The sequence below is a fragment of the Nylanderia fulva genome, unplaced genomic scaffold (genome assembly GCF_048542155.1).
Source record: "Nylanderia fulva isolate GAGA-0341 unplaced genomic scaffold, ASM4854215v1 Scaffold4, whole genome shotgun sequence".
Taxonomy (NCBI): Eukaryota; Metazoa; Arthropoda; class Insecta; order Hymenoptera; family Formicidae; genus Nylanderia; species Nylanderia fulva.
The window spans coordinates 7038925-7066293 of NW_028190476.1; the positions used below are offsets into that span (position 1 = coordinate 7038925).

The following is a 27369-nucleotide window of genomic DNA, read 5'->3' on the forward strand; positions in this document are numbered from 1 at the left end:
TAAAATCTAATGTTGCTCTACTATCTTTCGAAGAAAAAGAAGAAAAAAGAATTTGATGCAAGTTGTAAGATGACAGATAAATTAGAGGAAAAGCAAAAATAGTATCCGCCGAAAGACTAGACGTCGATATGGCATTAAGGCACACATATCGCGTCGGTAGGGACAGTAAGAGGGTAAAAGTGTTACGCCGGCGCAGTGGCGTATTTATCGATTTTGGAAGCAAAGCTGCCCCAACATTGCAGCCCAACATTGATTTGACCACGAAGGGTACCGGTTTGGTACTTGATATATAATCGGCGAGTCCACGTAGAATTAAACGAGAAAAGGAAACAACCTGGTTGCTCCATGGTGAACTCCAGAGCTTGCGAGTTTGCATCTCGTCCGGTGAACGTGTTCCGCTGGTAGTCAGAATTAGCTCTCTATCCGCGGAGAGCGTTTCCGTATCGCAAAGGGCAAATAAGAAGAAATCATGCAGAACTATGGTCACGAGGATTACGGCTACGGAGCGTCGAACGATGCATCCAACGTGCAACCAGGAAGCAGAGTTCTCCCTCATGTTCCATCGGCTCGGCCGATGGTGGACCCTCAAGCCGAGGGTGAGGTCGACCCCAGCCAGTATCCTCAGCCAAAGGAAGCCACGCATAAGATACGCGGTAAGAGCGATATCTTGGAGTATCTCTTCGGCGCTGTCGATCAAGAACTCCTCACCGTGAAGACCTTTTACTTCTTCTTCTACTCGGCCTTCGGTTCCCTGTTTCCGCTCATGGGGGTGTACTTTAAGCAAATGGGGATGAACGCTGGACAGTGCGGTCTTCTCATCGGTCTCAGGCCGTTCATCGAGTTTCTCAGCGCTCCTTTTTGGGGATCCTTGGCCGACAGGTGAGTCCTTACATGGCGCTGTCATTTCAATCAAAATATATCCATTAGATCTCAACATTAAAAGATTGTCAATCGAAGAGCAAGATTACATAATTACCATATGGCTTCATCAAAAATGTAACTTGAAAATCGTCTTATAATCATTTTTTTTACTGAGATTGAAAATGTGTTTTCAAATATTAATTTAAAATTGCATAAATGTAAATTGAGGATTTAAGGTTCCATACATACACACATATTTAAGTATTTTAAAATGATGCCAGGTTTGCAAATAATGTTTATGAAGTCATGCGCAATCTTTGCTCAAGAGTAAATGTAGTATATATATAAGTTTATCGATATAACGATTATTTTTCTGAAAATACATAATTGTAATTTGCTTACTCAAGTTTTCTCATGTATCTTCAATAGTATTCTGTAATATTTAATAATCATAATTTCTGTAGTTATAATTTTTTTTAATAAATGCAGTGCTCAGTGCAAAATTAGCAAATATTTTTTTCTAATTGCCAGAAAAGCATTTTTAAATAATTACGTGTGCAATAACGAAACTGTAAACTTTACATGTAAGCCATTTACCTTATTTTTTCGTTTAGAATCATATTTTTTGGATTACATAATTTATTATAAAATACAACAATGTATAAAATTAAATTAAAAATTAGAACAAAAAATAAAAAATAATAAATAATGTATATCTCTCTTTGTTTATTCACAGATGGCAAAAAGGCAAACTTATTCTATTAGCTTCTCTTTCTTGCTGGATCATCTTCACTCTACCTTTGGGTTTCGTTCAACCACCGCCAACTTCTTGCATGGTTAGATCAAATGATACTTATTATCTGGAAGCGTCCAGCAGAGAGCAGAGAATTGTAAAGAGATCGACCGATTTAGATGAATTGTATTATCCCGAAAATAAAGAGGAGTATCTAGAGATCGCGTCTAATGTCGTCTTCGAAAGATTGCGACGAAGCACAGACGATAATGAAATATTAGATTACACGAGGAAACCAAATTCTTTGAAAGGAACTAATATGTTCGGTATACCTTTTGATATCGTGAAAAATGATATTACATCAAGTTTCGATAACGATGGCTCCATTGCGTACAATTTGGAAACCAACAGAGTCAAGAGACAAATATCTCGCACAGCCAGGAATGTCGGAAATCTTAGATATTTAAGACACGAGGACAATGCCGATTCGGATTCGGAGACCGTTGATTTGGAGACACTGCAGAAGAACAATCGTCCAGCTGATATCTTGGAGTATAAACAGTTCATGAAGGTATATCTTTTTTTCTATAATGTATAAAAGAAATATAAAAATTGTAATATCGATATACAACAGAATTAAGGATGTATTTTGCAACCAAACATAGTTATAAATTGAGCAAATATTGTATTTGTCTCGTATAATGAACAAACAATCGCAAGAATTTAATATCAATATCTAGATCAATAATATCAATATCTAGATAGCAAGCATACGTCATTTTGACATTTATTGACATTTATAAGTTCACTACTTGGGCAATTATAAGTGATTAAATTATTGCAATTGTTTGTTCGTTACACGAGACAAATATTGTGATAATAGCACATTCGTTTTGATTTTTTTAACTATTTTTCTTTAATTAATTATACAATTTTTATTAATATTATTATAATAAAAAAATTGTATAAAATAAATATATATATGTTTCATGTAGAATGAACAACCAGTTAATAGAGGAGTCCCAAAGAAAGCTCACGTTTATATCAAGACACGTGTGAAACCACCACCGGAGAAAATAATGGTAAAACGAGATGTAGAAAAGAAGCTGCCATTCTTGAATGAAAATGACATGAAACTTGATGACAATGAGGAAGAAACCGAAAGCAATATGGACGTGTCATTAATGAGAAGTCGCAGAAGTATAAGAATGCTTCACGGCCCTTTCATGGGACAGAATCAATTGTCTCCTCTATCGGTTACCTATGCTGCGAATTATAATGAAAAAGAGAATAAAGGATGGGTGAAACCACTCTTTAGTTCCATAGTCTATAGATTACCGGTAAGTTACAAACTTGATTCTCATTTTATGACGCAATCTCTTAAAAACAATAATAATTTATACCTATGTGTGTACAGAATAAAAATATAAATATAATTGTAATCGATTTACAATAGCATATTAAAAAAGATCTGCAGACGAAAGATCCCAAGTAGCAAAATGACGTCATTCGACGTCAAAATGACGTACGCTTGCTACTTGGGACATTAATAATTTAATAATGTGTTGATTATATAAATATGATTTTAGGATATTCAAAAAACCTTCTTTCTTCTGCTACTGTTGGTAGTAGTTGGAGAATTTTTCTCTGCACCTGCTATAACTTTAGCCGATTCAGCTGTTATCACTTTACTTGGTGAAGATGCTGACAGGTAATATCAATATATCCTTTCAGTTTAATGCTAAAGATATTTCTTTTTGAAATTTTCAACAATTAACTAATTATAATTTTCTCACAAATATACCTTCTTGCTATTTCCAGTTTGCAAATGACTATATTCGCACTCGCACATGTCTAATAATCTTAAGGTTAATAAATTATTTACTAACCAGATATGGTCATCAACGTATGTTTGGAAGTCTCGGATGGGGTTTGGCCATGTTTTTTGTTGGCATCGCTCTTGATCATAGCACCGCATTTCCGGATCATCCCTGTAAGCCTGATGAGAGAGAAAAAAATTATACAATTTGTTTTGCGATATTCAGCGTTTTAATGGGCGCCGCGTTAATAACAGCAACGCAAATTAATTTCAAATATGATTTTGCGTCTGCTGAGTATCCGCAAGTGAGTTCATTTTAATATCCGTTATAATAAAATATTGCTGCTTAAGAATTTTACTAAAAAGATGGATAAAATTAGATAATTTTCTTAATTTATATAAAGATAAGATTTTTCATCTAACATACATTAGAAATTTTTCATCGTTTATCTCTTTCCTTTTTCAAACAGTGAACGAAAAATGCTAATTTCTTTATAAAGAAATAAATCTTACATAAATCAGATTATAATTTTATGTATATTTGTTACTTAAAGTTTTACGTTTAAAATGATAACTTTATTAATTATATTTTAGGAAGTTGTGGGTCCAGCTGAGCAAACACAAGAAGAAAAACTTCAAAGTCAATTGTCTCAGCAGCTTAATCTTCCTGGACTTCAGGATTCTTCTGCTGCTATAGATCCTAAACCTCAACCTCCCGAAGGAAAGGTCTATATCTAGTTTTAATCAAAATAGATAAACATTAATAAGAATATTTTTAAGTCAGCTCTCCAATTTTTAAACCACCATATTCATCTCGACTAAAGAGCCAAACGCGATGTTATTGCGACAAATTAAGATAAGAAAATTTAGAAACTTTCGGACCAATATTTTTCTCGTCTATTTCTTTACAGGGGATGTTAAGAGAAGGAACAAGGGGAATTTCTGAGATCCCAACCATAGGATTCAAATTCCTTAGTTTCCAAATTTTCTTATCTTAATTTGTCGCAATAACATCGCGTTTGGCTCTTTAGTCGAGATGAATATGGTGGTTTCAAAATAGATAAGTTTATTCAAAATTACGAAAGCAAAGTACCTCATTAAGCTTACGTTGACAAATTATTATTCTCTCTTTCGTATTAATTTTAATTTTGTCAATTGTTTCATATTTCTTCTTTTAATTAAAAATTAATCTTTTCAAATTCGTGAAAATATTGTTGCATTAAATTTGTCAATTTTATAATTAAATTTTGTTACTAAAATTCTTCAAGAAAATAATTAATATAATTAAATTCCATCATTAAATTTCTCCCCATCTTAAATTATTGATCAAAGTAAATAGATATATATTTTATTTGCAACGTGATTTACGTATATAAATAAACTTAAGATTTATCTGGTCTAGATTAACCTGTATTAATTAACGAAACAAAATTTAAAAATATATAAATATATTATATTTACATATATATATATATAATTATATAAAAATATATATTATATATTTTTATAAAATTATACTATATATATTTTATATAAAAAACATATAAATGTTCTGTAAAATATATAAATATATTTTTCAAGTTTGTTTATTTTGACCGTGTTTTGTACGAAAAAATGTCTTGTACATTATATGTATTACAATTATTGTATAGATTTTCTGTGTCTTACAATCATGATCACTTTTTGATTTTAGACTAAAATGTTTGCACAAACCACAAAAGAAATACCAGAGTGGGTGACAGTATTGAAGCAATTCAAAGATCTGAAATGCGCCTCGTTCCTATTTGTCGCGTGGTTTATGGGATTTGGCATAGGATTGATCTTTACTTTCCTTTTCTGGCACCTTCAAGATTACGGTGGTTCGCCAACTTTATTCGGCGTTGCATCTGTCATCAATCACATTTCCGAAATCTTTGCATACTTCTTCAGTTTCAAACTTATTCGACAGATCGGACACGTTAAGGTACACAATAATATATTTACTATCACTTTTTAAAAATTAAATAATTTTTTAAATGTAAAATATTGAGAAATGACAAACTCAATTGAATTAGCTTCGATATTTTTAATTTGTCTAATAATTTTTATTTAAAATTTAAATATGTTTCTGCAAACGTCCCAACGTGAATTTCATCACACTTTTGCAAACTTGACTGATAATCATGCTTCGTATTTCAGGTATTGTGTCTGGGTCTAGGCGGAAATGTGCTTCGATTTCTTTATATATCTTGGCTGAGAAATCCATGGTGGGTATTACCGTTCGAGTTCATCCAGGGTATCACACATGCGGCTGTATGGGCCGCCTGCTGCAGTTACATCGCCCATAATACACCACCGCAATTACGTTCGAGCGCACAAGGTGTTCTTCAGGGACTCCACCATGGGCTTGGAAGAGGATGCGGTGCAGTAATTGGCGGCATGTTTGTTGCAGTTTATGGTAAGTTTTTAATATGCTTCTGAAAAATAAAATAATGTACAATCTTCTGCGAATAGTTGATTAGAAATCCAAGCTTACTTTATATTATATTTTTTACATCTATTTATCATTTACATATCTATCTAAAGCGCTTCATCATATGCGTATTTTTGATTTTTCTACTTGTTTTCATTTTATTGAATTTTAAAATTTAATTGCTGTCTTTTTGGTATTTTTAAATTTCTTTTTACATTTAATTCCTTAATTTAATTTGTTTTTCCATATTCTTTTGATCTGTTTGATTGACATGATTTGCAATGTTTGTTCTACCTTGCCACCAAAATCCACTTTCTTTCTCCTCATTACATCTTCTGTCGCATCTATGTGAGTATGTATGATGTATGTGTATATAAATGTATATAAATCTATAATAGCAAATTATGAATTTTTTTTATATAAAGAATCATTTAAAGAAACTACTTAAATTCAATTTATATTAAATTTAACTTAATGTGTATTAATTCACATAGAAACCCAAGTAGCAAAAAACTGATGTCATTAAACGTTAAAATAACGTAAACGTATACTTGCTACACTGAAAAAATAATTATTAAATTAATAAATATTTATTTCAATACTGCTTTAAAAATTGTTTATTTAAAACAAATAAATATTTATCTGTTTTGAGAAGAATTTTCTTATTCTTGAACACAAGACGTTAGACGTTATATACAATAAAAAAATTATTTGTACTTTCATATCGAATATTCAATATATATGTTAACATACATTAATAAATAATAAATATAGGAAAGTTAATAAATATAACATTAAGAAAGTCATAAGAATTTAATAACTCATAGCACCGAGTGCTATGGATTATTAAAAATAATTCTTTATGATTTATCTCTGTTATTTATTATATTAACTTTTATTCATTTTATTTCTATATTTTACATCAATCATATACTTATGAAAAAATTAATCATTACAAACCCATATATCCCGGTTGGTGTGTGTGGAGGTGAAATCTCCTCTAAAATGATTCTATGACTCCAACTGTCGTCAAAGTCGTACTCGAAATCCATGACGTTCTTCCCCATGGTCATCGAAAACTCTTTGGAGATTTTTAAAATCCTCGAATCTTTAGTATCCGCTGAAATACAAAGACACGCAATTTAATGAGTTCGACATGTGGCATGAGGTTCAGGTTTGAAACGGTTAGTGAGGAAAAAGCGGGCGATCACATTACATAATAAATACTTAATTATTTTATATGTGACATTCACCTTCCAAATCGTTATCGAAATGTTTATCCATGATACTGTATCCACCGAACAAATACAAGTGATAACCTTTCCATTCCATGACTCATAATTGGGTGACACAGTACACGGTGTTGTTACGGAGTCCATATCCTTTAAATCAATGATTTAGATTTGAAGCAAGCTGAGTTTAGAATTAGAACAAAACAGTCATCTTTAACAATACCCGCAAGCGATAGGTACAAAGATACAAGTACAATAATTATTAAATTAGGACTGCGATTGTAAATAAGATGATAAAATACCTGACCAAACAGGAGAACTAACTTGTGGCCTCACTATAAGCGGTTGTTAGCTTTCAGCAACGCAAGTCAATCAGCCGAAATAAAATGTTAGAAATAATGTCCAAAACGTATGTCACACTAAAATAGTCCAAAATCGAATCCGACGTTTTCGGAACATAATCGCTCCTCTCCCTCTCTCATCATACAATATACCTACGTACCGCAACCCCATGATGCATGCAAGATGAAATATTTTTGAATTATATGGCGCATTTTCTCGCAAGAAATAGCTTTTTGCTGACGCAAAACATTAAGCAATCTAAAACTATTCAGATACCTATACTACATCGTTTTCGTTTACAAATAATTAATCCAGTCAGAAAGTCAGGATTTCATTAACTCATTTAAGGGAGCAAATATTTATTTCGCCATATTACATTTGGTAATCTATGGAACAAATCCTAGCAGACAATCAAGTATGAATATTAAATGAAACACAAAGAAACCCTTGGGAATAAAATAAATTGAAAATTGATAAAATAAAATAAATTGAAACCGATATGGATATTACATTAAACAAAAATCAAAGTTATTAGGTCATCACCAATGCTTTGTTAACTTACAATAAAAATAAAATAAATGCCAGAAAATTAGAAAACTCCATTGTAATCAGATCTACACTTCAAAAAAAGTGCACTTCATCCTTATTGAACTTCTTTGGGTCAAAATTCTCATATCCACAGAAATCCAACCATTCTTTCATCTCCTTGTGCTCTCTGTGATTGGGATCCTTGATCGCCTCCAATAAATTAGCATAACCGCTTACACTGCCGCAATCTTCAGGTGGGCAAGCATTTCTCCCTATGTCAGATATGCACCATTAATGATGGTTTGTTAATATAAAATACTTTTAAACAGATTTCAGTCCAGAAAATTGTAAAAGTTATTCCATATAAAATTAGAGCGTAAGGGAATAAAGGAAAGAATTACCAGCAGTGCAAACAGGGTACTCCTGATCAGCCACAGCGGGAAAAACAGCCTCCAGAAGAACTTTGTGCTGCCAGTTATCTCCCATATCATATGTGAACTTCAAGGACTTCATGCCAGTCATTGAGAAAATGTCCGAAATGTTGATCTCCTTTGCATCTCGGTCATCACCGAATTCACCGAAATACGCTATCAGAAAAATATACCAAATCAATTTTCTTTACGCATGATTACAATTAAACAAAGTTGTCCTCTTATAATCGGCATTAATACAATTATTGCACTAACTCGTATAAAAGGGTGCAATTAAGGGTGAACTCACGGTCATTGGGATCTTTATTCAAGATTCGAAAGTGATTGTTATTGGAGAACTCGTGTAAATGACCACCATGCCAACCCATGGCTTGGATGATGACTTGGGCAAACTGAGAAAAATCAAAATATCCAGGAACTTCTACACGTCGCCAAATAGCTGGTTTAAAATGGTTCAATGTCACTTTAAATTTGTAGATAGCCGTCCCCTCATCAACAGTGGTAGGAAAAACTCCGCCGCTCATTTCAGCGCCCATTTCTGAAACAAATATTTAAGAAAATAATTAATTCGTCAATATATTACATCAAATGATCATATAATATTAGGAAAATGCTCATATTAGAGCCTCAAATACCCATAAATCCAAATATAATCACAACTCACAATACACCAGTAAAAAATAAAAAAATTTTAGTTAAAAAACTTGACGCGCTACTAAATAATATCCTAATGATATTAAAATTAAATGTTACTTGAAAACTTATTGCAGTTTAAATATATTTTGTAATTAAATTAATCAATATTACTTTAAAGTGCATTGTAATTTTGCAACTTAACAGCGCGCCAAGTTTGCAATGGTTTCTTTACATCAAATCAATATTATTACCCAAGTAGCAAACTGATGTCGTGAAACGTCAAAATGACATGTTTGCTATCTAGATAGTTTCAAATAAATGATTTATATATAAAGGAATATTGAAATATTTATTTGAATTCAATAAATTTTTGTTCAGTGTACTTGGGAATCTTTGCTATTACATTTTGTTATGACGTCATAATGATTTATTTAACAATATTTATAAATAAATTATTAAATAAGTAAATAATAAAATAATTATTAAAATATTTAATGTACAGGCACAACTGCAACTTTCCGAGCGTACGGTCTCATTTGCATCATCGTCCTAGCGGTCTTTATCTTCATCAACTTCTACAGAAAAGATACCGGTTTTGTATCCGAATTGCCACAAACAGAAGATCCGCATCAGGTAGCCGAAGCTACTCATTTGGCACCACATGGTGTACCGAGTAATGCTATACCGAGAGCCCTAAGTTCTACCCGCTTGCATGAACTAGCTAATCAAGATGCTGGTTACGGCGCTACTTATCAAACTGCTGGTGGAAATCTGGCCGTACCCGGTGCTAATGGAGGTAAGAAACTATTCTGTTTTGCGATTTTATTCGAAAATAGACAAGAATTCGCGGCTAATTATTTTCCTAAGTAATTATTCTCTCCTACTTTTAGTGTTGTGTTAGATGATTTTAAAACGAGCTAGATAAAAATGAAATAAAAATATGTAAATTCATCTTAGATAAGATGAAGATAATTTGGTTTTAAATATATCTAGATAAAAGATAAAATTATATGGCGATTCATCTAGATAATTTTTAAGATTGCTTATGTAAGCGCAGTTATAAAAAAAGTAAATTATAAAAGGGATATAAAAATATGTATTCATATTTTTATTTATAAATATTTATTGTTTACTGCTCAAGTTCTACTATTTAAGTATTTTTATGTGCTATGATTCTAAACCAAAATTATCTGAAAATTATTTTAGATAATTTAGTAAAGATAATACTTTCTTTCATCTAAAATGCAGATATAGATAATACATATTTTCATTATCTATATAAAAATAAGATGACGCCAAAGTTTCTAGATGATCATCTATATAATTTTATTTAGATAACAGCAAACACTGCCTACTTTATAATATTTTTTTTATTTTTACACCAGGTCCTGGCAATCCAACGAATCCATTCTTAAACGGCGGAGGCGGCAGCGAAGGTGGATATAATTACGGTATGACTGGCAAAGGAGAGGACGAGTATATTCGTAGGAGCTTCCAGGTTCAGTAAAACCATTCTAATTAAAAGACGTCCGAAGCAAGAGGATGCAATATTTCTAAAAAAAAATAAAAAAAAATAAAAGACACTTCTTTAGGTTTTATTGTCTGCATTTCTTCTACAAAAAGGCTTCTCCGAAACTCACTGAACAAGAAATCCTATCTATACTTTGCCACGAGAACATATATTGATAAATTCCAATAAGATATGCTATAACAGAGAAAACTGATAAGTCACTTTCCTGTTTGATATTGTAGATCTACAATGAAGTGGTGGGTAGGGAATTCGATGTCGTAAAACCAACTATTCAGCTACACGCCCAACAACCATGCACCAATCCTTTTCATCAACACGACTACGACTGGTAACGACTCAATTTATCGAGGTTTGTTACTTACGATCGAGACATTAAAAAATGTGGACGATTAAGAGAAAACATTATTGATAAATTATAACATAAATGATAAAACGTATATATGCATACACAAATTTAAATATATACGTACATGTGCGCACATACACACACGAATTCATATATGCAATGCACTCGCATTATATATACATATATATATAATATACATACATAAATACGTGCGCACGCAAAATACATAAATACAATAATTAAGACACATACAAAAAATGTTTTATAGCATTAAATTATAACATATTTCTCTCGATTAATTCGAGGATTGCAATTTTTCTTAGCAAAATGTTAATGAAAATCATCATTAAGATATTTCAATACCCAGGTAGCAAGTTTACGTCATTTTGACGTCGAATGTCGTCATTAAACGTCAAAATGACGTCATAAACATCGAAATTTACACGTTATTTTGATGTTTAATGATGTCAATTTGCTACTTGGGTATCTTTAATGATACAAAATATGTCATTTAATGTGCTTTTCTACATATATGCGCGTGTGCATATGTTGTATATGAAGATTTGCGAGTATATGCATACGTGCCTGTGTGTATCTATGTATGCGTATGTACGTATGAATGCGCGTATCTCGTCTTTATGCTGTTATAGGATATGTTGAGATACGATGTGATAAAATAACAAATATTGGTGGATGAGCGTAAATGAACCAATAATGTGTCAGTATAGATCTATGAAATCTTACAATCTTAATCATCGCGGCTCGTGTATTTTTTTTTTAATCAATACATTGCTTACTGCTTCCTCTTAACGTTCCAACAGATGTTCATGAGTTTTAGAGTATCAGGGAATTAATGGTAAGACTAAATTGATCCAATTAATCGAAAGTGCCTATCGAAAGTTTCCTGATGCCCTATGCAATACTTTTTTTTAACTATTACAATATTATTTATATTTATTTTTAAAACTGTCGTTCTTCTTATATCTCCCCATTTGGGATTCAGAAGAAAAAATAAGTTAAACTTGCGCGAATTAACATACAAGTTCTTAATTCGAATTAAATACATTAAATCTGAGACATGACAAAATACTTTTTATTATTCGCGCGAATGTTTTAATTTCTTATAGATATTCAGAATATTATTTTATAGGCTATATGATACTATACTATAAGTCAGATATATCATGAATACATGATAATATATTAAAGTTAATTTTCATTGTTAATTTTTCTAGAAATTTATATTATGTTGTAGTGAAATTCTCTCATCTTAAGATTGTTTTTAAAATATTCGATTTCTCTCCTTTAAGTATTATTCTATATTTTTAAAGGTATTTATATAATAATAGAAACAAAATAATCTTTACACATATAAAAATACTCTATATTATGTTATTGTATAATTATTTTATATTTGATTGTATATATAAATTATATACAAATTTATAAATATCAATACATTTTATTGAATGACTTTTAAGCAATTGACTTTAAATGATACTTTTTAAACGAACAAGAATTGGTACGAGCAATCAATATATTACAATTTAGCAAAATGGCTATATCAAATTTACTTTGAAAAAATTACTTAATATTTCGAAAACACATAAAATGATGAGAGTCATTAAAAAAATTAATATATGTAACAAATTTGTAGTATGAGATTTTATCCGATTAAAACCGCCTTTAGATCGATTAGAGAATAAACAAAAAAAAGTTGAATATGCGAGATTGCAACTGGAAGGCCTGAAAGATTTAAACTTGACGCAAATACGTGTAATTGATTCACTATCCTATTGGCGATAATTAAAAAGAGAACCGTGAATAAAAATTAAATTAAGAACAATTGTCACTTGTAAATATCCTAGGCATAGATATAAATTACATTTTGTTTTGTTTTTTTGAAAAAGATTGTTAATCGTCATTTCCAAATATCTAAACTTCTCTTTAGAATCTATTGAATAATATCTCAATATCATATACCTTTATTGTATGTATAAAATATATGTTGTGACAACTGTGTATATTGTTGAAAGAAGAAAATCGAATTAATAGTGAAACATACGCATACACACATATATATACATGTATATATATAAAAGATTGTAGCAACCAAGAAATTATTTATAAAACCGAATTTTATTTTCCACATAATTCCATATAATAGGCAACAAAAATACACAAATGGCTCCTTTTTAATAGAAATATTAATGTTCTCTATCAATTTATTTTAATTACATATAAAGGAATTATAAATATATATATATATATATATCATGTGTGTATATCTAGTATTTTATAAATCGTACATTAACCGATAATGAAAGGGTTCAACTAATTAAAAGAATATCAATTATTATAATCTAATTAAAAGAATATCAATTATTATAATCTAATTAAAAGAATATCAATTATTATAATCTAATTAAAAGAATATCAATTATTATAATCTAATTAAAAGAATAGCAATTTTATAATCATAACTCTATATTCGCAACTGATAAAACTTTATTCTTTATTGAAAAATAATTTTCCCAAATAGCAAGCATGTCATTTTAACGTCGAATGACGTTTAATAACATAGTTTGCTATTGGGGTGATTTCTATTATCTTTTTTTTATAAATCGTTGATGGGGTTAAAGTATACTTTATAAAATACTACAAGTGTGTAATGCCATAAGTGATCTTTCTTGTATCGGTCATCACACACACACACATCGATGTTTCATGGACAATTAAATTACACAATGTTATAAAGACTGAAACAAAATGTCTTATGCACGTAGCGACCGATCCAAGAAAACACTTTAGACACGCATATATGTGCGTATTTGTATTATAAATTATATATAGAATACCAATCTCTCGTATGATAATTATCGATTGTGTACCTATATACATATATATATATACATATATATATATATATATATATATATATATATATATCGTATATGTTAGCAGGGAATCCTATAATAATTAGACACATATAATGAAAATATAGAGTCAAAGTATATGGCTTTTACATACAGACTTCTGGATATTTTATGGGGTTCATTTTATGAATGTTACTTCATGTATGATTTTACACGTAACATGTTATTTTACATGTTTAACATATGTTACATTATTGTTAATAGCTCAATTTTGATGATATTTATAGGTCACACGTGTTACTGTTGTTGAATTTAAATATTATGTCTGTATTTAAATAATTAAACTTGACTGGATTGATATTTCAGTTGAAATAGACATTCTTAACTTATATTAAGTTGATGTAACATAAATATCCAATTAAACAATTTATTAAGAGTGAATATTCATTATATATGGCATTATATACAGATTTTGTGAATTGTTATAGGAATTGTTAAATATTTCAATAAGTATGCTCCTCTCAAAGCTCTCTTTTAAATATTTGTGGAGGATCAAAGTGTCATGTATTATATCAATTTTTACCCCACAATACATCCAAAGGTATAAATGCTATCTCTGGATGACATAAATCATATATATTATAATATATTAAAATAGATTTTCGAGAAGATGTCTCCAACGGAAAATCAGTTAAATGTAATTCATAGAAATTATACATATTATATAAGAGAAACACAAATATGTAAAAAAAGTTGTATCAATTGTAATCCCTTTTCTAGGGAACACAGTAAAAAAGACAGATGAATTTTCGAAAGGTATAAACACAGCAATGCATAAAAATTTATATATGTAACGACATATCATAAAACATCGTGCGTAGATTTAATGTAGCAAATATCACATATGCTTATAATTAAGAACAGTTCACTTGCACTTATAATCGGTATTTATTATTCCCATTTACCATCATATTTCTATGTTAATGTTTTTTTTAATTTTAACTGACATTTGCTGACCCCTCAAGCCATATAAAATATAATTAACAATATAGAATGCATGAGAATATAAGTATTGAAACAACTTAATATTTAAACATTTGTTTATTGTTCAAAACGAACTTCTCAGATTTGTGCATGTGTTATTTTAGAAGAGTTTATAAAAATAAAATAAAATGAATATAGACATGTACTCAGATAGCAAGCATACGTCATTTTGACGTTGAATGACGTCATTTTGCTACTTGGGTACAAATCAGTACGTTTCATCGGATAATTGTTATTTTATTTTATAACTATAGCAAAATTGTATTAGCCCAAAAATAAGATGTTTTAATGGATTAATTATTGTTTGGAAAATATATATCAATGTGCCCATTCCTACTCAACACACAATTGGGCCGTAAATTAAAGTATATATAAGCATACACACATATCGTATAGGACAACAACACGCAGGTAGTGTTCAGAAAAGAAGGTGGTAGGAGGTATGTTTACATTGCTCTGTCATGAGACTTGTATCTTGTATCACCTCTCTGGAGAGATATGTGCGTGTAATATCCACGCGCTCGCGAATACGGACTATGAACTGTGTTATTAATTAGGAAAAACCGAGTGTTTGCCATAACAATAGCGACAGATTGATGTGATTTTACACGTACTCTGGACATTACGCTGGCTACTGATACTAACAATAAATCGTATCAATTTGCCGTTATCGTTATCGAAGCGCACATTTTTATAAAGATATAAATTTAAGATACCGATATTAAACCGATATGTACTAAATAACACAAGCGCGAAGAATTTGTATATAAATTTCGTGGAGTTTATTTGTTTTGCCGAGGACGGTGATTATTTAATTTCGTTTCGAGTGTGAGATGAGTGTACAAAAAAAAGATTTATATGAAATTGTAATCACGGTAACACGTATATTAGTGCAACGTTCGCTGCGTCTCTATCGAGTTTGTAACGTCACGTGGCGTTCACGTCTACGGAATCTTTCGCGTAAGGGGTTGTTGAAGAAATTGCGATTCTTAATGAATCATTTGGACTTACGTATGATCGTCAAGTGCTTCAATCGAGGATTGTTTGACGATGATCCGGATATTATCTGTATCGGATACCACGAGATCGTGCGACGTGGTTTGCACAACACTGTGTATGTTGAAGCTATAGTCAACAAACACAGCCAGTTGTACGGTAAGTAAAAAGCAGGAATATATCTTATATTTATACAAAATGTGCGATGAATATATATTTATTTGTTATTCTCTGAGTTTGTCTTAATTACGTTGTGTTAATAAGTAAAAGCAAAAATATCCTATATTTATAAATTTTACAATGTACATATTTTATTATTTTCTGGGTTTGTTAATTACAATGATAAATTTAATTTTTTAATCATGTGTTTTTTTGTATATTTATTTTTTGTATGTATGTTAATAACAGTATTGTGCTTAGATAATTTTAAAATTAGTTAGATAAAGATGAGATAAAAATATGTAAATTTATCTTAGATAAAATAAAGATGATTTTATTTTAAATAGATCTAGATAAAAGATAAAATTATATGGCGATTCATCTGGATAATAATTTTTAAGACTGCTTATATGTAAACGCAGTTATAAAAAAATGTAAATTATAAAAGGGATATAATATATATATTCATATTTTTTATTTATAAATTTTTATTGCTTACTGCTCAAGTTCTATACTATTTAAGTATTTTTTTTCTAAAATATAATTCTAAACCAAAATTATCTGAAAATTATTCTAGATAATTTAGTAAAAGTAATACTTTTTTCATCCAAGAAATGCAGATATAGATAATACATATTTTTATTATCTATTATAAAGCTAAGATGACGTCAAGATTTATCTAAATGATCATCTATATAATTTTGTTTAGATATGACAACAAACTGGTTAAAAATATCACATAAAGTATATGTGTGTATGTACAAAGAGAGTGACAATTGAATAATTTTATCAAAATAACACTTTATATTAAAATTGCTTGCTATATATGAATAAATAAAATATGTACAAGTTAAAAATTAATTATAATTTACTGAAACACGTGAGTCAATATTTATTTTAAACGCACTACAAGTTTATATGTATATTATGTATAAAATTCAATTTGTATATACATAATACACATATATATACATATATGCACATATATGTATTATAATATTTTTATATATATGTATATATTTTTTTCTTAATTTTTCATTTGAATATAACAATTTAATTTGATAGAATAATTATTAATTATGAAAAATATGAACTTAGGTTATAAGGGCCGGTTGTTCCAACTCTTGGCAAGTTTTAGTCGACAAATAATATATCTTTATCTCCTTTTGTAGAACTTATTATCTGAAGACGAAAATGTTGTCTGTGAGATAAAAAAAAATACCGAGAAGTTGGAAAAATCGGCCCTAAAACTTGAATACCTGTGAAAAATGTGCGAGGTCGGCAAAGATCTCATAAAGTTTTTTTAGCGTTAACTCTGTGGGGTTTATTCTGTAACTTTTAACAAATATTGTTATGCATCACTGCGCAGATTTATTGTATCAAATAAAAGCTGCGCCATGATACATAACAAGACGCATTGATGAAGGTTACAAAATAGACCTCTATATCTCGAAAAGTAAATAAGAACAATATAATTTTGTCGATATAATTTTAAAGTTTAAAGCATACAAAATCTGCTAAGAAATAATTTGTGTATCGGTAAACTTTTAAAATTGACTTACTAACGAGAGAAAATTACCACAAAATCAGCCGCCAGGAAACATACGACTCTTCCTTGTAGCTGCGCAGTACATATGGCGCAGCAAATAAGGCGCGCAAATTAAACCTGGCTTTAACCATGGATAATAAATTCATCATAGATCGATTTCTCTCGAGTAGACTCGACTCGGCCCCATACTCGATTATGATTGGTTGGCACTCCGAATCGCGCCGAATCTACCCGATGCACTTCGAAGTTCTCAAGATCTTATCACAAAAAATAGACTATGTATTTTATATACTTTATATATATTATATAGTATATATTAATATTTAATATGTATTTTATATACATATATATATTATATATTTTATATATATATTATATATTTTATATATTTATATATATATATATATATATTTATATATACATTATATACATAATATATAAAAATCGAGCACAATGCAGTTTATTGCAAGCAGTAAACAAGAGAAAAGTGCATTTCACATATATACTCGCTCGAAATAATTAATATAATTGCATTGATGAAGTATATATATAATAATGAGAGAATATAAATAATAATCTGCATTACCAAAATAAGATTCTACTAAAACATTTGACAGCTGTCAAAAATCAGCTGTTCAACAAATCGATGACAGCTTCGTGTACTTGTATAAAAAATGCTTTCGAAAAATGTGAAACATCTCGGAATCTGACTTTATATCCACCAAATAATAAAATATAAATCGGTTTCTCTCGAGTAGACTCAACTCGGCTGCATCTCGATGGTGATTGGTTGGCTCTCCGAGTCGCGCCGAATCTACCCGATGCGCTCCGAAGTTCTCGGCACCTTGTCGCAAAATAGGCTATGTCATGTGTATTTTATATATATTATCCTGTATAATATATAGAAATCGAGCACAATGCAGTTTATTGCTCGCAACAAACAAGAGAAAGGTGCATTTCGACACACATATATTCGCTCAAAATAATTAACGCAGTTACATCGATAAAGTAACAAAAGAGACCAAAATAAGATTAAACTTGAACATTTGACAGCTGTCAAAAATCAGCTGTTCGATTAACCGCGACGACAGCTTCGTATTCTCGTGTCAAAAAATTCTGTTGCTCTTAGAAAAATGTTCAAACGTCCCATCTCGGGTGGTCGGCTCGAGTTTCCTTATTTTTTCTACCCTCTCCCCCTCCACACAAAATGCATCAACCCTCCGCCCACTGCAGGGGTGTCGCTTGCAGCGCCTCGAAGACGTTACTAACGCGAGCGATGTACGGAAGTACGGAGGGTTTCGCAGGTTTAAATTCACCCGAGTTAATCCAAATAACAATCGCGAACTCTCGTCGTGTCCCTTCGAACCTGCCCCGAAAAAATTGCGTGTCGGAAAAAGGACGAACGTAAAAACTGCAGCAATAACAGATCGAGCGCGTGCGGTAAAGTTATGCTCTCGAGTGCAGCGAGGGAGAGAGTGGGCCAGGCCGAGGATTAGGTTAGGTTGATTATGCGCGAAAAAACACGGCAATGGCGCTGCGGATTTTCGGGATACCAGAATAATTAAAATCGATGTATTAAATACGTAGCGGCTTCTCGCGGACGCGCGACTCATTTACCCATCCGCACGCTCGACGCACTTCTAAGTTCCCTTTTTTTAAGTGACCGAGACGCGCATCATGTCAACCGGACTAACATTTTTAAATAACAACCAACAATCGAGCCAGACAAGTACGAGAAACGGCTCTATTGATTTTCCGCATGGCACTCGCGTAATATCGGCGTCTCACGTATTTTCATCTTTTCAGAATGCAACGCATCTATGATTCCCACTAACGGTAACACATTGTTGGAAAATTCGCAGAGTGGTCATACAACCTTGGTAAGTTTGACATTGAATTAATAATTCTGCTGATTTGAAGAGAGAAACGAGTGTGTGTGTGTGTGTGTATGTATGTGTGAGATCTCCCTCCATCCACCATCCTATTAATAGATATTTTAAAATTGCATAGAAGAGATTTTATAAAATTTAACACGTAATCAGAGCGAAATATTATTTTATTGTTAATAAAAACTTGAGCGCACAGTATAATTTGTAATTCTTGTGAATTTTCACATGTTTCTTTTACTTTAAATATATTTCTGGATTTAACATTTGACTAAGATATCATGGATTTTAATGAAATACAAATTTATGAGGAATAATTTTAACTGTTCTTAGATAAGAGTCACTTCCACTCAAACCTGTTAATGTTTAATATAAAGAATTGTATACATAATGCAATTCCAAAGTTATAGAAATATGGATCATGATACATATTATTCTTGTGTCATTTGCTGATTTAACTTGTATGATGCAGATTTTTTATTTTTTTCCCTAATATGTATATCAATTATTTCTTCCAAAATGCTCTTATTAAATTCTTATTTATGTATTGCATTAATGTAGAACAAAATGAAAACGAAAAATATTTATCTAACAGAACTCATAGAGAATACTAAGCATTAAAATATTACTATATTATACAAATAATATGCTAATACTTTGATTATTCATTAAAGATTAAAAATGATTTTAAAGCCAACATGGAATCTACTTTAAATTAACAAATTTTATAAAATTATCACAATTGATTTTACAATAAAAAGAAACTACTTTACAAATTAGATAAACTTAAAATGTTAGAAATTTTTAAAATTTATTACAAAGTTCTGTTAATTTGTATCTCTGATTTTTTTATGCTGATATAAAACTGAAAATAAAATTTAAAATTTATAGTGAAGAATTATTAATTTACTTATGTGAAATAAAATATACATCACAATTTCATAGAATTGTTTTGCAGATGGGGCAAGGAAATTCACCAAAAGCTATTCTTAAAAGATCATCGGAAGTAGATCTAGAAGGTCAGTAATAAATAATACATATTGTGTAACTTGTTTTAAAAGAATCAATTGGATTTATATGTACTCAATGTTATTTAACATTTATTTTTACAATATTGCAATTATAAATTTTTATTTTTTTTTCTTTTTATTAGATGTTACCAGTGCGAAGAAACGTCACAAAAATCCACAACCAAAAAATGCAGTATGCGCATTAAACGAGCTAAAAACTGGAGCTACGTACAAAGTGGTGGGACAGACTGGACCTACTCATGCTCCAATATTTACAATTGCGGTACAGATCGATGGACAGACGTACGAAGGGAAAGGACGTACTAAGAAAATGGCAAAGCACGCAGCCGCTGAACTCGCATTGCGGAATATTATTCAGTTTAGGAATACGCCTGAGGTTCATCAAGCCATTAATACTTGCCAGCCTGTTGTGCCTGTCGAGCCGGATTTTACGAGCGACGTGACAGAACGTGATAATCATCTTGTCAATGCATTTAAGACGTTAACGCAGGAGCCAAAGAATACGAATAAGTTTTTAGATAAAGGTCCAGTTGCGTTGATCAATGAATTATATCCAGGAGTTATATATAATTGCATATCCGATAACGGAGAGAGTTACGCCAAGTTCACGATATCCGTGACTATTGATGGAGAGACATTCGAGGGAACTGGCCCGAGTAAGAAACTGGCAAAAGCGGCGGCAAGTAAAGCTGCTCTAGCGAAATTGCGAAATGTTCATAGTTCTTCGTTTTGTATACCGCTACCCGTTCGCATTCTACCGAGTTATTCAAATTCAGCGCACTGGCAGGAACAAATGAGCTTGCCGCAAATGCTGGCTGACAGAATTGGCAAGATGGTAAATCAGAAGTTCAGCGAGCTCATTCAAAGCAAACCGCAACACGCAAGGCGTAAAGTTTTGGCCGGTATTGTACAAACCAAAGGACAAGACGCGGAATTGATATGTGTCACCACTGGTAAAGCATTGTTTCAAATTTATAATACTCAAGGCTTCTGGATTTTCGCTATGTTAGATTGCGAGATTGTGATCAGAGGCGAGAAAGCTATATTTTTTATATTTCGAAATGGCATCTGAGAATTTTTAATGTATATTTTCTCGCCTCTGACGTCATAATCTGACATGGTCAGTGAGGAACCAGGAATCTTAAATAAAACATTATTAGAATATATTCCTCTTTATTTATTTAAAATATATTTTCTGGCAAAAGGTACGAAATGCGTTTCGGGCGAGCATTTGAGCGTCAGTGGTGGTGCTGTGAACGATTGTCACGCGGAAGTGGTAGCACGGCGATGTCTCTGTGAATATCTGTACAAACAATTAGAATTGCATACCGAAGATAAAAGTGTGGAATCTATTCTCGAGCCAGTCAAGAAAGGATTCAAATTAAAACAAGGCATCCAGTTTCACTTATATATAAACACCGCGCCCTGTGGTGACGCGAGAATTTTCTCGCCTCACGAAGAAAACGAATCTGTAGATAAGCATCCCAACAGACGAGCTAGGGGTCAATTACGCACCAAGATAGAATCTGGCGAAGGAACTATTCCTGTGAAGAGTAACGAGGGTATTCAAACTTGGGATGGCGTACTAATGGTATGTATTACTTGCGTGAAAATTAAATGTCAATGTATTTTTATAAAAGATTCGATTATACTTACCAGCCTATTTTTGTTCAATTTTTCAGGGTCAAAGACTGCTGACGATGTCGTGTTCGGACAAAATAGCTCGATGGAACGTACTTGGTGTGCAGGGTGCACTTCTAAGCCACTTCATCGAGCCAATTTACTTCCACAGCATTGTTCTCGGCAGTCTTTTGAACCCGAGTCACATGTACAGGGCAGTTTGCGGTCGTATTGAAAACACTATCCAGGGTTTGCCACCGCCATACAGACTCAATAAACCGTTAATGAGTTTAATCACATCTTCCGAAGTCAGACAACCGGGAAAAGCACCTAATTACAGCGTCAATTGGACGATCGGTTCGTATTAAATATATATTTTCGATTTTATCAAGTTAAAATATATAAGATTCTTTAACAAACATTCCAGGTAGCAAGTGTACGTCATTTTGATGTCCAATGACGTCATTAAATGTCAAAATGATATAATTTAACAAATGATGTCATTTTGACATTTAATGACGTCAGTTTGCTGTTTGAGATTTCCTAAATTTTATTTTTTTCTATTACACACTTTAGGACAGAATGAAGCTGAAGTCATAAATTGCACAACTGGTAAAGATGAATTGGGGAAACCATCTAGAATATCTAAACAAGCATTCTTTAGAAGATTCTTTAATCTTTTAAGTAAACTTCCAACCATAGATGATGTTGATGAGAATCGTTGTCGTCATTATTTTGATGCAAAATCTTCAGTACAAGACTATTCGGTAAGTCATTATTACATCATCATGTTTATATGTATAATATAATAATAATATGTGTGTAAGATGTATGTTAATGCATGGTACACATGATATTTCGTCTGTTTTTTTCTTTTTCTTTTTTTTCTCAAATAGCTTGCCAAGCGTCAGTTGAAGGATGCTTTCCTGAGGGCGCAACTAGGAAGTTGGGTGAAAAAGCCGATTGAGCAAGACATGTTTGAAGTCGATATCTGACTAAATCGTAATAGTATTAATATCAGGCGAAACAATGCAAAGAATCAAGTCATGGAATATGTAGTTCCTAGTGCAAAATAGATAGCTCGTTCGGCGTGTCATAATATGGCAGAATTTGGTATCAGTAAAGCATAAATCGTAGGATTTCGCGCATGTATTCTTAATCTTGCGCCTTATGATCTCAATATATTTATCGTGTTCAAAGTATATTACGAAAAATATTTATAATTATTAACAGCTTTGTTCTCTACAGTATAGTCGATAGACAAGAATGCACCAGAAGTTTCTATTATTTTGACGTATCAATAGCGATAGTTGATAAAAAAAGTTGATTCATTCATTATATCACATATCCGTATAAAATTTCTTAGATTAGATATTAATATATAGTTTGTAATGTGTATGTATGTGTGCTCGCGTGCATGTAGCGTGTTATTGCTTCTCATCATTAAAATTTTTCTTTTTTGATGCGCTATTTACATTGAACATTTAAAATTAGTAAGAAAAAAAATTTACATTTAAATCATTCTTTTTTATTCAGAATAGTTTGTTATTTTGTAAACGTTTTTCTATATTTTTTAATTTATTTATTTTTCATCAAATAGATATTTTTGTCCATTTCCATAATATAGGCGACTAATCCTGGGAGAACAATTTCATAAATATAGTTTCGAATTAAAATATAGTTTAAAAGGCAACACTAGTGTTTTATATATGAATGTATTGTACCTACAACACATTTCCAGATAATATTCCTCAGATACGCAAATTTTACAATTGCAATTTTTTTTAATAGGATTGCAGTTTGTCAACTGTTAATGCATTTAATAATATATACTTATAAGTGTAAAACATGAACATCGTATATCATGCACAAACATATCTTTGAATAAGTGTGTATGAAAACTCGTTTTTTTTTCAAACGGTCTTAACAAGCTTAAGTCTGCATTTTTGTTTCAAAATATCTAAAGTTTAAAACTTTGTTTTTTTTCATAAATGGGAATGCTATCTGGGATCTTTTAGTAGGGCATTAGATATTATAGCAACAAATTAAGTTGCGATACACCTTGCATCCTCAACGGCTGTGATTGGATTCAGATCTGAAAAATGGATCTTAATCGTACAAGATACCAACTTCGTCGCAAAGCTTAGGCGAAAGAGGCGGGACAGAATTTCCTATCGTCAGTTTGAATAATAATTTCAATTTTCCATTATATGATAGCGATGTAAGCGTTTTCTCGTTTATCTATTTTACTCTCGCTTAGAATTAGTATTACATTCAGAAATACATCTAATTGTTAGCTTTCAATGCATATGTTTGTTATCAAAAAATATTGCGTTTTAAAGATGTATTGCATACAAAAAAAATCTCTTTGACAGCGAATTAAGAACGAATCGCACGTGAGAGTATAAATTAGAATTGTATACCAACTGTCCACAGCCGATTTAATGTAGTAATTGATTGTTATTACTTTCAATGCATTCAAATAAATACGTAGGAATTAAGTAAATATGTGGAAGTGGATGGTATATTTAAAAAAAAAATATGATAATAATTACGCGACGTGTATGATTACAACATAGTTTTTCAGATTATTAAGTATTAATAGAGTATATTTAGAGAATCCTAAGGTCATTGCCTCACTGTGCCAGTATTATGATTAATGCAATTCTGCCGTAATGACACACTGCCCGGTGCTGGTCCAGTTTTGCATAAAGAACTTGTTTGATTTAATTTAATATAATGGAAGAACACCAAATATATTTTTTTCCATTAGAATTATTGTATATAGATTATTATTAAAGCAAAATATTATAAGTATGATTTTCTCGGATAGGTATGTCCTCTGCGTTTGGATAATAAAAGAGACTTAATTACAAATATATGTTACATATATAATTGTTTTTACGATAAACATTACATGCAAACGTTTTTTTGTTTTGTACATTTTATATTTAATCGATGTAATAATTTAATTATACGTTTAATTTAAAAGTTCTTTGCGGTTAAATTATCGAATTATACACGACATCCGAGCTAGCTTATTTTATTTCTATATAAATATAGATAGGATGTATTCGAATTGTTTCTCTTCTCTCGTGCGCATATCTGACAAATTGCGAAATAAGATAATGAATAATTTAGCTCGCGTATGTTGAAGTAATATGTGATATCAGTATTGTATTTATGCCAACCACACCAACGAATTTTGCTTTATTCTTCTGTCTATATTTTAGTAAATATATTTAGTCAAAAGAAAAAAGAATGACAACAGAGATTTCGATACATGGCGGCAGCGAAATTAAATGTACATCTGCACTAAATCACGCGTGTAACAAGCTATAATGTAACAAGCTGGTAATCAAAAGAGTTATCGTACCATCTATAGAAAGAGTGTTTTAACGCTGCATTTAGCAATACTACACACATATATATTTTAATCTAATCATTAATGAATTTAATCATTTTTCACAATATGCAAGTGTATTATTTACACAACATATATACATGAAAAACAAAAAAAGTGATATAATACTGAAAAATATTCTTTCTCCATAAATAGTACGATGCCTTTTCTTACCATACATGTTTACCATAATTCGTATAATTATGCATTTGTTGCTTAGTGTAAATTGATACTCCGGAATTTTACGTTTGTATTTTTTTGTTTTGTTTATCCAAAATCTAAAAATAATCTTATACAATTAATAAAATATTTATGTTTATTGCATTCTGTAAAATAGTATATTTATTTTGCAATTAGTTGAAATGTGTTATTTATTTGAAAATGTATTTGCAGAATACTAAAACAATTATTTTTACACGTTCTCTATTCCTTATGTTTTATTCAATGATGAAAAAAAGACATTCTCCGTAATTTTAATGTAACAACTTATTTTTATCATATTTTCGTAGTTCTCAATTATTAATTGAATATACCGTTTAATCGCGTTGAAACTCTTTAATAAGAATAAAATATTAAAATATTGTCAATCTCACGAATAGAATGTACAGAAATAATTAATTAAGAAGGCTTTCCATACAGTAAATAGATTGGAGTTTTTTGAAGGTGTATATGCCTGTTTGAAACTAGTGATAATAATAATAATAATAATCTTGCTTTCTCAGAAAGGATGCACATAAAATAAAAAAAAAGTAGAGAAATTGTTTAATACATTTATGTATCTAAATAGTGCTTGTTTAGAAAGAAGGAATAACATATATAATATGAAAAATGTCATAATTATAGGACACCAAGTATGAAGTGAAAATGTTCTCTCTAAATTTTTATTTCAGTTTCCATTTGTAAGTTATTATTTGCACAGAGAATTGTACTTGTAAAACATGGTTTAAAATTTAAGAATGATATGCATATTTTATCACACATATATAAATACAATCATAGAATATAGCTGCAATATTCTATATTATAAAAATTATATGAAATGATATAAAATTTCAAACAGGCAATAATTTACTTCTATAGCAATTCTTTTATCATATACATACATATATATATGACACTTTAAACACATAAGTAAAAATGTATGAAACTCAAGCGTTCTTATTATATTTATTGCGGGTATTAGATTATCAGTATATTGAAATATTTATAGCGTATGCTCTCTTCATTATAACTTTATCGCGATTATTTAAAGAACAGAATTTTAGCTAGGTATAGATGATTGTAGATATCGAAATATTGCTCTGTCGAAAAATATATAGATGATATTTTAGCGTTAAATGCGCAATACAAAGAACAAGTCCAGTTTTTATAGCGGTAATCTCTCATTTAATAATAATAATAATAATAATAATAATAATCTTAATAATCTAGAAGAAAACTATATTTATTGGTTTTCTTGATCTCTTCTTCCATCACGTAACGCAAGTATTTGCGAGTATTTTACGTACAGAAGACATGCATTATTGCATTTTATTATCGCACTATATAATATCGCGATAACAATGCAATACGTATAAAACACATCATAGTGATAATATATAGCTCATTAAAAAAATTCAAAGTGTATAAAAAAAATACTCAAAGTAAACTTAGCGATTATTAATCATAGTTTTAGTCGATTTTACTTCGATTACAATCTTTCATCCGTTTATGCTCAAGTATTATGTATTTATGATCGAGATTCCCTGAGCATATAAATCAAGTATTAACTGTCGAGCGAATTCGTAGTCAGCTAGATTTTAAGCTTGACTAGTGCCTCTAGATATAAGTACTTTAAAAAATTAAAACAATCTAGTTGAACTTGCAAAATAAACTTTTATTTACCAGATACCAA

The 27369-nt window shown here is 30.6% G+C and overlaps 3 protein-coding genes across 6 annotated transcripts; 2 read left to right on the forward strand and 1 right to left on the reverse strand.

Moving 5' to 3' along the window:
• The first annotated feature begins 71 nt into the window (after positions 1-71).
• On the forward strand, positions 72-15128 carry jef (major facilitator superfamily domain-containing protein 6 jef). 2 transcript variants are annotated; one of them, XM_085486043.1, is made up of 11 exons: positions 72-879; positions 1598-2165; positions 2590-2934; positions 3184-3305; positions 3487-3718; positions 4008-4139; positions 5107-5376; positions 5592-5850; positions 9537-9830; positions 10420-10485; positions 10787-10854. In XM_085486043.1, exons 1-11 carry the CDS (start codon positions 470-472, stop codon positions 10795-10797), a joined length of 2709 nt encoding a protein of 902 aa, XP_085342169.1. In that variant the 5' UTR covers positions 72-469; the 3' UTR covers positions 10798-10854. The 2 variants fall into 2 exon arrangements, with proteins under 2 accessions (XP_085342169.1, XP_029167322.2); XM_029311489.2 differs by having other exon boundaries at positions 73-879; positions 10420-10532; positions 10787-15128.
• Positions 7782-17635, reverse strand: LOC114937831 (uncharacterized). Its single transcript, XM_085486046.1, has 5 exons — positions 17553-17635; positions 15843-15956; positions 8688-8936; positions 8369-8554; positions 7782-8239 (listed from the first exon to the last, which is right to left on the reverse strand). The coding sequence occupies exons 3-5, from the start codon at positions 8932-8934 to the stop codon at positions 8061-8063; spliced, it is 612 nt and encodes a 203-aa protein (XP_085342172.1). The 5' UTR covers positions 8935-8936; positions 15843-15956; positions 17553-17635; the 3' UTR covers positions 7782-8060.
• On the forward strand, positions 15262-27363 carry Adar (adenosine deaminase acting on RNA). 3 transcript variants are annotated; one of them, XM_085486044.1, is made up of 8 exons: positions 15262-15986; positions 19342-19415; positions 20380-20440; positions 20575-21405; positions 21658-22043; positions 22135-22429; positions 22649-22839; positions 22969-27363. In XM_085486044.1, exons 1-8 carry the CDS (start codon positions 15665-15667, stop codon positions 23065-23067), a joined length of 2259 nt encoding a protein of 752 aa, XP_085342170.1. In that variant the 5' UTR covers positions 15262-15664; the 3' UTR covers positions 23068-27363. The 3 variants fall into 3 exon arrangements, with proteins under 3 accessions (XP_085342170.1, XP_029167321.1, XP_029167320.1); XM_029311488.2 differs by lacking the exon at positions 15262-15986 and adding an exon at positions 18378-18486; XM_029311487.2 differs by lacking the exon at positions 15262-15986 and adding an exon at positions 18766-19264.
• The last annotated feature ends 6 nt before the right edge of the window (positions 27364-27369 follow it).